We start from the raw sequence: 10393 nt of genomic DNA on the forward strand, positions 1-10393 counted from the left end.
AGGCAGCATTTGAGACAAAGGTTATTCGGACGCGGTTGTCACTATCCTCTTGCAATCTAGGAAGACCTCCATTTTTCTCGCCTATGTGAGAGTCTGGAGGGTTTTTGAGGCCTGGTATTCCAGTCAGCATGTGAATCCTAGGTGAGCTGCGGTGGGGCATATTTTGGACTTTCTACAAGACTGTTTAGTCAAAGGGTTACACTCTAATTCTCTCAGAGTTCAGGTGGCGGCATTAGGCTGTCTGCAAGGTCAGGTTCTTGGAATTGCTCTTTCGGCTCATCCAGACATGCGTTTTCTTCGTGGAGTGAAGCATTTACACCCTCCGGTCCAGCAGCCGTGTCCTTCCTGGAGCCTGAATGTGATCTTAAAGAGCATGTGCATGCCTCCCTTCGAACCTCTGAGGCATGCGACTATGAAGGATCTCACTTTGAAAGTGGTTTTCTTGGCGGCTATCTGTTCGGCTCATAGAATTTCCGAATCTTGGACAACAGGGTTTCTTTGCGGACAGTTCCTTCCTTCCTTTTTACCCAAGGTGATGTCGTCTTTTCACGTAAATCAATCGGTAGAACTCCCGTCCTTCTCAAATTTTGATCCCTTGGAGCTTTGCGTTAGACTTCCGACGTTTAGACATAACGCACGCATTGATGCGGTACCTGGAGGTCACCAACATTTTCCACATGTCAGATCATCTTTTTGTTCTGTGGAGTGATACCAAAAAGGGGCATAAGGCGTCAAAAGCCACCATTGCACAGTGGTTGAAAGAAGCTATTTTTGGCGATTATCTGTCAGGGTCGCCCAGTTCCGTAGAGGCTTTGGACACATTCTACTCGTTCTCAGTCAGCCTCCTCGGCTGTGTCAGCTGATTTCTCTGCAAGAGATCTGCAGAGTGGCTACTTGGAAGTCATTGCACACTTTCACCAGACATTTTCGTTTGGATGTCCAGGCTCGATGGGCTTTGGCAAAAGTGTGCTTCGAGTGGGACACTAATCCACACATTAGAATAGTGTTAAGAATTACAGCAAAGAAGAAACAAAATTTACCTTAAGGAAGACCGAGCCCTGCTCTCCTGCGGTGATACCTAAGGGTCCCTCCCCCCAGTCGAGAATTCCTGAAGTGATCTCCGATATCCCTCAGAGGTGTGCCTTGGTCCAGTAGCCGGTTCCCGGCGTGAACTTAGCCCCCAGTGTGGCTGAAAGGCAGTGGGTGCAGAAACGAGCGCAGCGGTGAAGGTAATTCCCTCTCTCCCCGCAGCTGGAGACCGTCCGACACACGATCGGTAAGCGCCGAGACCAGGTAAGAAAAAAATTTTAAATTCAGCTCTCCGATCCCCAGAGCTCGGATTGCCATACCGAATCTGTCCCCGGCGAGGTTAGACGGGAGCATCAATCAGGTTGAGCAGCCTTGGCTGGACTAGGCCCCGATCCGGTGCAAGGGTTCACACATGTGGCAACCCATGTGGGGGGGGGGGGGGGGAGGGGCACCATCTTATGCGCGGGGGTCGTCTGCGCCATCTTCCCTTCTCGCGCGGGGCAGGCTGGGCAGCAGATCCGCCTAACTTGCGCACGTCCAATACAGACGTGCACACAACTGAAGACGTGTCACAACTGAGCGCACAGCCGCGTTTACAACTGCACGTGCGCAAACACATAGACACAATAGCACCGGTGCCCAAGAAGGCGCAGCCTAAATTGGAGTCCTGCCTGTGTCATCATTGCGAAGAAGCCCAGGGGGAACCAAAGCATGGTCCCTTACTGTCGGGAGATGGTTCCAGAACTACTGACAATAGCTCCCCAGACCTATGCATCTCTGAGATGGCTTCCCCACAGGAGGGCACCTCTGGGGCACCTACTCAGACTCCCCTTGGGATTAACATGGACCCAGGGACCACCTTCTGGTTGGAATTTTTTCAAGGGCTGCAAGCCTTCATTCTGGCGCAATCAGCCCCAGCTGCGCCCCAGGCGCAACCCCTGCCGGAAGCACAAGATCCGCCCGGCTCGGATTCCTCGAGATATGCCTCGCCTAACCAAGAACTTCCCTAACAGGGACCCAGACACTTCAGATGATGAGTAACTCCTTGGAAGAAGAAGAAATGCTTCCAGGAATGGAACCATGCTTCGCTGCTTCCACAAGGACGAATTACCAGCCCTTGTTTCCCAGACTCTGAAGATGCTGGATATTCCTGGCACGGACCCTATAACGGCACCAAAGAAGAACCCCATCTTGGTGTCTCATCATAAGGCCCCATGCTTCTTTCCAATGATGGAGGCCATCCAGGAACTGATTAACCTGGAATGGGATGCCCCGGAGGTCAGCTTCAAAGGGGGTCGGGCCTTGGAAGCCCTAGACCCTCTAGAACCAGCAACCAAGGAGAACCTGCGTTTCCCGAAAGTGGACGCTATGATCTGTGCCATCTCAAAGCGAACAACAATTCCCGTTGAGGGAGGGGCTGCATAGAAGGATACGCAAGATAGACTATTGGAATCCATTCTTAAGCAGGCCTTCGCAATAGCAATGACACTGCAGATTGCTTCCTGCTGCGCACTGGTGGCATATTCATGCTTGCTCCTCTCGAGAGAGGCAAATAACTCCGGAACGTATACCAGTGAGACGATGGAACCTGCAGCAGCCTTCCTGACGGACGCAAGCTCAGAACTGGTGCGCACCTCAGCCAGAGGTGTTGCCTCTGTAGTAGTAGCCAGAAGACAACTGGCTACGGAATTGGTCTGCGGACACGACATCTAAAGCAAGACTCACAAGTGCCTTTTAAAGGATCTCTTGTTTGGAAGTGAATTGGAGAAGTTAGACAGCAAATGGGGCGAATCCCCAGTGCCTCGGCTACTAGAAGATAGGAATAAAAGATCTCAGCGTCTCTCCCCCCAGAAGAACCAAGGGCAGAGGCTCAGTGCTTTAAGACCCTACTGGAACTCGCAGTTCCAGGCACCTCGACCCTCCGGAAGGTCCCAGCCCTTTCAGAACAGACAGACCAAGAGGGGAGCAGGCCCAGGGGCAGGCTCCAGCCGTGCTCCACAATAAAAATGGGCCAACCCATCCACAGGAAGAGGAGATAGGAGGTAGACTTGCCCTCTTCTACCAAAGATGGGTTGAGATAACGTGGGATGGGTACTAAAACATCATTCGAGAAGGTTACTCTCTCGAGTTCCACAGCATTCCTCAAGACAAATTTTTATGAAGTCACCCTGCCACTCCCACACCAAGAGACTGGCAGTGGAAGACACTCTTAACAAGACTACTCAGCCTGAAGGCATTAACTCCGGTTCCCATGCCCCAACAAAATACGGGGTGCTATTCCATCTATTTTATCGTTCCCAAGAAGGAGGGATCTTTCCGGCCCATCTTGGATCTCAAGAATGTCAACCATCATCTGCGGGTACTACACTTCCGCATGGAAACTCTTCGCTCCGTCATAATGGCAGTACAACCGGGAGAGTTCTTAACCTCCCTGGATCTCTCCGAAGCCTACCTTCATATCACAGTCCATCAGGATCACCAGCGCTTTGCGATACTGAGTCACCATTACCAGTTCAGAGCGCTGCCCTTCGGCCTAGAAACCACCTCCAGAACTTTCACCAAACTCATGGTGGTTGTGGCGGCAATACTGAGGAAGGAAGGGATCTTGGTACACCTTACTTGGACGACTGGTTGATCAGGGCAAAGTCTTCGGAAGAGAGCTGGCAGGTGACCAGCAGAGTCAAGAACCTGCTGCAGGAACTGGGTTGGGTCGTGAACACGGACAAGAGCAGTCTGCAGCCCTCTCAATCTCTAGAGTACCTGGGGACCCGTTTCGACACCAAACAGAACAAAGTCTTCCTCCCCCGAGGAGAAGGAAGTTGATGGAACAATTACGACGATTAATGACCAATGCACGCCCCAAGGTATGGGACTATCTTCAAGTCCTCAGCCTCATGGCATCAACCCTGGAGGTCATCCCGTGGGTAAGGGCCCATATGCGACCGCTCCAGCGCTCCTTACTGTCACGATGGAACCCACTGTCCCAGGACTACTCAATTCGCCTCCAACTTCCAGCAGAGGTGCTTTCTCAGCTCCAGGAAGACCACCTAAGCAGAGGAGTAAGCCTATCCCCACCGAACTGGACTTTGCTCACCACGGATGCGAGCCTCTGAGGGTGGGGAGCCCACTGTCAGGAACTGACAGCGCAGGAACAATGGAACAAGGAAGAGGTGGAATGGAACATAAACCGCCTTGAAGCTCAAAGTCATGCTAGCGTGCCTGCGATTCAGCCACAGACTCCAAGGCAAAGCGATTTGAGTAATGTCGGACAACGCGACAACAGTTGCTTACATCAACCGCCAGGGAGGAACCAGGAACCAGCAGGTGTCTCTGGAGATAGATCATCTCATGGCATGGGCAGAGATAAACCTACAAGGGATCTCGGCCTCCCACATCGCAGGAAAAGACAACGTCTCAGCAGACTTTCTCAGCAGAGAGCCTGGACCCAGGAGAATGGACACTGTCAACCACAGCCTTCCAACTGATAGTAAATCGCTGGGGCCTCCCAGCCATGGATCTACTGGTCACCCATCTCAGTGCCCAAGTTCCCAGGTTCTCCTCCCAGCCATGGATCTACTGGTCACCCATCTCAGTGCCCAAGTTCCCAGGTTCTTCAGCCGCAGACGAGAGCCACACTCCCAAGGGATTGACGCTCTCATCCAAACTTGGCCAGAGGAAGACTTACTGTACGCCTTCCCCCCCATTGGCCACTACTGGGCAAGATCATCCGCAAGATAGAATATCACAGGGGATTAGTTCTACTAGTGGCCCCGGATTGGCCAAGACGACCATGGTACGCAGACATGCAAAGACTCCTTGCGGGGAACTCTCTGTGCCTACCTCCACACAAGGACCTTCTCCGACAGGGCCTGATTCTCCACAAGAACCCAGCTCGATTCTCTCTTATGGTCTGGCCCTTGAGAGGACTCACCTGAAGAAGCGTGGTTACTCAAAGGCCGTGATCGACACCCTGCTCCTAGCACGCAAGTTCTCCACATCCCTGTCTTACATACGGATCTGGAGAGTATTCGAAGCCTGGTGCAGGGACCGCAGGATTCTCCCGTGGTTAGCCAAGATTCCCATGATCCTGGAGTTCCTACAGGATGGTGTGAAGAAGGGGTTGTCACTCTGCTCCCTCAAGGTCCAAGTAGCCGAACTGTCCTGCTTCAGAGCCAAAGTGGACGGTATCCCGCTATCAACCCATCCGGATTTGTCCAGCTTCCTGAAAGGTGTTAAACAACTCCGACCACCCCTAAAGTGGCCGGTGCCTCTATGGAATCTCAATCTAGTATTAGACTTCCTAGCTGGGGCTTCCTTCAGACCAACATGTGGTCTGTCACTATGCCTCTTAACGTTGAAGACAGTATTCCTGGTGACAATATCTTCAGCTCGTCACATCTCCGAACTACAGGCACTATCCTGTCGGAAACCGTTCCTTAGGTTCACGCGTGGAACCATACAGCTGTGCACTGTCGCCTCCTTCCTACCAAGAGTGGTTTCTGAGTTTCACTTGAACCATACCATCTCCGGCTGAACATAAGGACTCGGAAGACTCACACCTTCTTCACCATCTAAACGTCGGCAGACTCCTAGTGCGGTACCTGAAAAGATCGGAACCGGTGCACAAAACCGATCGCTTGTTCGTCCTTCACAGTGGGAAGAAACAAGGAGAAGCGGTCTCGCGGGCGACCATGGCCCCCTAGATCAAAGATGTAATCAAGGCAGCCTACATAGAGGCAGGAAAGCCCTTACCACTACAGGTTAAGGTGCATTCTATGAGGGCACAGGCAGTTTCTTGGGCAGAAACCAAGCTGCTGTCACCCGCCGAGATCTGTCAGGCGGCAACGTGGTCCTCCAAACACACCTTCTCCAGGTTCTACTGCCTGGATGTTCAAGCCCGAGAAGACGCAGCCTTCACAAGGGCAGTACTAAGTGGGCCACGGGCAGCCTCCCGCCCTGTCCAGGAGTAGCTTTTGTACATCCCATTGGTCCTAAGTCCATCTGGCTACGCGCTAGGAAATGGAAAAATTACTTACCTGATAATTTTGTTTTCCTTAGTGTAGACAGATGGACTCTGCATCCCGCCCACGGCTGCCCCAGAAAAAGGAGAACCTCAGATAGCAAACCTCGAGACTAAGCAAATACAGGTAAGCCACGGCCTACCCCTATTTCATGACACCCACAGTTTGTCCGGTGTCGACGTTAATTGGTTGAGTGCACTGGCGGTCTCCAGTTTGGAAATTAGTTGAACCAGTTCAAGGTTTAATCAAGTTATTTAATCAAAGATATATCCACAATGGCTTTTCAAAGATAATACTGAAGAGCTGAGGGTACTGCAGGGGTTATCTAGAGTGAAGTCAGCTTTGAAATCTGACTCTGTCTCCCATCTGCTAGCAGAAGAGCACAATACCCACTGGTCCTGAGACCATCTGTCTACACTAAGGAAAACAAAATTATCAGGTAAGTAATTTCTCCAATACTGAGAAGACTGTGCGTGGCACCTCAGCTTAAATGGCAGTGGGGCAGTGGGCAGTAAAACTTTCTCTGTCTCCACCTGCTGAAGGGGAGGCAAAACCCAGGAGTCTGGACTGATCTCTGGTACTACAGGAACAAAACTTTTCCTTTATCACTTCCACTGCACTTTTCCTACTGTCTCTGCCTCTTCTATCAGGCTGAAGTGTAAAGAAGCAGACAGTTTCTTTCATTAATCCTCAGTTTGGCTTCTTGTATTACAGATCACAGACAGCACCCTCATCCAGCTCTCCATACACTGTCCACGTCTGCAGGTTTTGGTGAGTTGTTTCTCTTTGGGTATAAGGCTGGGCAGCACCTTGCATCTTGCTACCACCTTTCCTTTTAACTTAAACTCATCTCCCATCCTCCATCTGATGCTTTTGTCCATCCCCTTAGCTTCCTCTCCTGGTGTTAGCCTGTACCATGTACTGCCCCTTTACTGCTTGTGTTTGGCTGCAGAGTTTATCGCACTGTGAGCTGATTACGGATGACGGGATCAGACAGCTAGGAAATGGCGCCTGTGCCCACGACCGCCTGGAGGTGATAGAGCTAGATAACTGCCCCTTGATCACAGATGCCTCCCTGGAGCATCTGAAGAGCTGTCACAGCTTGGAGAGGATAGAACTGTACGACTGTCAACAGATCTCCCGCGCTGGGATCAAGAGACTGCGGGTAAGGCGTGAGATGGGAATCCTGGACCCTCCAACTTGTACAGCTCAGTCTTCTCAACCAAAGTGTAACATCTTCCACTGTTTGTCAAAATTTAGTGTAGCTGCTCAATTTGCAGTGCAGAGTCACATGATGTGTACGGGAGCCTGGCTCTGCCCCCTGCTCCCTCCAAACTCCTCACCCCAAGCCTAGATGAAGGTGATAGCTCTGTCCCTCTTGCTGCTCATTCAGGGTTATGCCAGGAAGCTGACTGCAGAGTATCTCTTCTTCTCTTGCAGCATTCGGCGTGTATGTATACATTCAAAGCCCAGTGCATGCACTGTAGGACCCCCCCTATCCCCAAATTTGGACGGAGTTACGTGACAAAACAAAGTTACCAACTCTTCTCCGATTCTCTGACTGCTGACAATTAAAGCTACCTTTTGGGGTTTCTTTCTGCTTTTGTTTTTCAGACTCACTTGCCCAATATTAAAGTGCATGCCTACTTTGCTCCTGTGACTCCACCACCCTCCGTTGGCGGTAGCAGGCAGCGCTTCTGCCGGTGCTGCATCATCCTATGACCCTGGGACTCATTGACCTTGTTGCACTCGGAGTCTGTCAGATGGCTGCTTGGACCACAGCCGGCACGCCTGTCCTCGCCAACAGTGCAAGTCATACCAGAGTCATTCGTAAGCACCAGTGAAAGATATTGGGGGGCGGGGGGCCCAATGGTGTCGTTCCCTGCCCTCACTTGCCCCTCCTTGGATACCCCAGCACACGTTCACACCAGTCCTGGAGATTTGTGTAACTGATGGGTGGGGAGGCCAGTGAGTACTGACTTTTTCTGTGAGTGGATTGGTCTAAATGCTGAACCATTCCTACCAAGAATGCTCAGAAGACAGCACTTGGGTGAGGGCTGCAGGATGATGTCGACTGCAGCCCTTACACTGTTCTTGTCCTTAAAGGAGCAGTGAGCCCCTGCTGGGTTCTGATGTTGGGGGCGAGGGCTGCTATGGGTGTGCGGGAACACTATGTAGCGCAGGGGCAGGAAACGAGCCATCCTGTACTGTGCTCCCCCACAAGACTCTCCCCCCTTCTTGTCTCTGTTTCCCCGGTACTCGTGCTCACAGATTTCTACATCCTTGTAATGATAGTGTTTGTAATGGCCCAAATTTACTTTATCAATTTTTTTTGTTTTTTAATTTAAATTTACTTTCTTCAAATTTTAAACTTGTTCATTTTTTTGAGACTGTTGAACCATCAAAGCAATCAGTCACTCAGTTGGTCAGCTGATGGCACCACCTCTCCTCCAGGAGACATGGAGGAATCTCTGCCTGTGGAAAGGCTGGGTGTGGCGTGGCACTGCCCTGCCGTCCCTCCCTCGCAGCTCAGCAGTGCCCAGCTGTGTGAAGCGCACGTCGTCGTTAGCTGGTACAGGCTCATTCAGAGTAGGACTTCTACTACGACCAAGGGTCTTTCACCTGAGCCCAATATGTTCTGCTACTGCAGGTCCTGTTTCCTAGGAAGAAGCAGGGCTAGAGTGGAAGGACGTAGGGAACCAGTTGGGCTCAGGGATGAGAGCTGATGGGAACTTGCAGCAAATCCCTGGACAAAGGAATCTGTGAAAGGAAATCCCAAAAGAATCTACTACTTGGGTACAGCATCATACAGGTTTCTCATCGCTAGTGAGAGGTAAATCAATTGTAATTTAATGAGCACCAGATGTGTTACTCCTTCTTTTGCCTGTGCCTCCCTCACGCCCCACTCTCTAAAATAGTTTTCTTTCTCATCCCCTCTGACCAGTCCAGACACAGGGAGGTCAATATTTAAAGCCATTTAGAAGGATAACTCACAAGCCAGTCATCTAAATGGCAAGGTTTTGAATAGTGAGCCACTTACCCAGCTAGATTTTAGCTGGATAAATCATTATAATCATTATCTGGCTAAAATCTAGCCAGATTAAAAAAAAGACAAGACATTTTGGAGGAGTTAAGTTATTCAGCTTACAACTGATTTTGAACCATAACTGGCTAAGTTAGCCCTCCTTGTTTGGCTGGATAATTAGCTACTTATCAGGATATCTTCACTGATATCTAGTTAAGTAGCACTGTGCCAAATAAAAAAAAATAAAAAAATCTAAATGGACCTAAAGGCCTGATTTATCTTTCTCTTTTTCTCTCTCCTCCCCAAATTTCAGATGAGGCCCTGTGAGGCCATGCTTCCTCCAATAACCTTCCCCCCCCCCCCCCCCCCCCTTCCAAACATCTCTAAAGTTATATATCATGTCCTGAGCACCCCTCCCAACCCTTTTCCTGATTTTGAAACCAGAAATCAAATCTGCACCACCCACCCACAAAGTCTTGGATCGCTTCTGGATCCCCCTTCTCCCCAATTCTTATTAATCTCCACCGGGAACAACGTATACACTTACCAGTTCCTGCCGCTCCAGACAAGATCAGAATTGATAGTGGAAGAGAAGCGTAAACAGTGGTTCCCTGTTTGTACCCGGATCAGTCCAGACAGCTGGGTTTTGCTTCCCTTCCAGCAGGTGGAGACAGAGAATGTTTGAAGGGCACCGCCTCTTAACCTGCTGCTCCTCCTGTGGTTCTAATCCCAAGCTAGGTATTGTGTAAAAAAAAAGAGAGAAAAAGAAGACTTCAGATTTGGCCTCCCAGGGAGTCATTAGATCCTGTTGGGACCGTCCTCCCTGGTTGTAGGCATTGGACGAGCAGGGGTTGGGAACCTTAAATTTGCTCTTGAGGATGGGAGGCTGATGACGTCAGCGGAGCGAGTGGCAGCCTGATCCACAGCTCCCGACTGAACCGGTGGAAATCGCTCGAATCTGCAGCCATCCAGCGTCTATTTTCGGCGAAAATACAGCGTTCTTGTCCCCCACATTCAGCCCATGTCGTGCCGCAAAAAAGGGCCCGATTTTCATAAATTTTCATATCAAAAAGTGGAACGGGAGCCGCGGACCGATAAATCCAAGATGGCGGCCGGACCTGCCTCGGAGATGTCGGAGGAGGAGGAAGATCGGTGCGTGGTAGCCGACTCTGAAATCCCTAATAGGGGTGAGTTTAAAGCTTGGTTCCGGGAACTGCGGCATGACTTACAGGCCTTTAAAACTGAAATTAGAGATGTGGTGGGTGAGCTCCGGGAGGAGGTCAGCGAAATGGGACGGAGGATATTTGAATACGAGACC

The 10393-nt window shown here is 50.7% G+C and overlaps 1 protein-coding gene across 7 annotated transcripts in view; it reads left to right on the forward strand.

Moving 5' to 3' along the window:
• Positions 1-8421, forward strand: part of FBXL20 (F-box and leucine rich repeat protein 20) — a 142296-nt gene extending 133875 nt beyond the window's left edge. For all 7 annotated transcript variants that reach the window (XM_029573025.1, XM_029573028.1, XM_029573030.1 and 4 more), the window contains 3 exons: positions 6765-6821; positions 7003-7215; positions 7665-8421. In XM_029573025.1, coding sequence (XP_029428885.1) covers positions 6765-6821; positions 7003-7215; positions 7665-7772 — 378 coding nt within the window. In that variant the 3' untranslated portion in view covers positions 7773-8421. The remainder of the gene's footprint in view (positions 1-6764; positions 6822-7002; positions 7216-7664) is intronic.
• The last annotated feature ends 1972 nt before the right edge of the window (positions 8422-10393 follow it).

The sequence above is a fragment of the Rhinatrema bivittatum genome, chromosome 12 (genome assembly GCF_901001135.1).
Source record: "Rhinatrema bivittatum chromosome 12, aRhiBiv1.1, whole genome shotgun sequence".
NCBI classification, from domain to species: Eukaryota; Metazoa; Chordata; class Amphibia; order Gymnophiona; family Rhinatrematidae; genus Rhinatrema; species Rhinatrema bivittatum.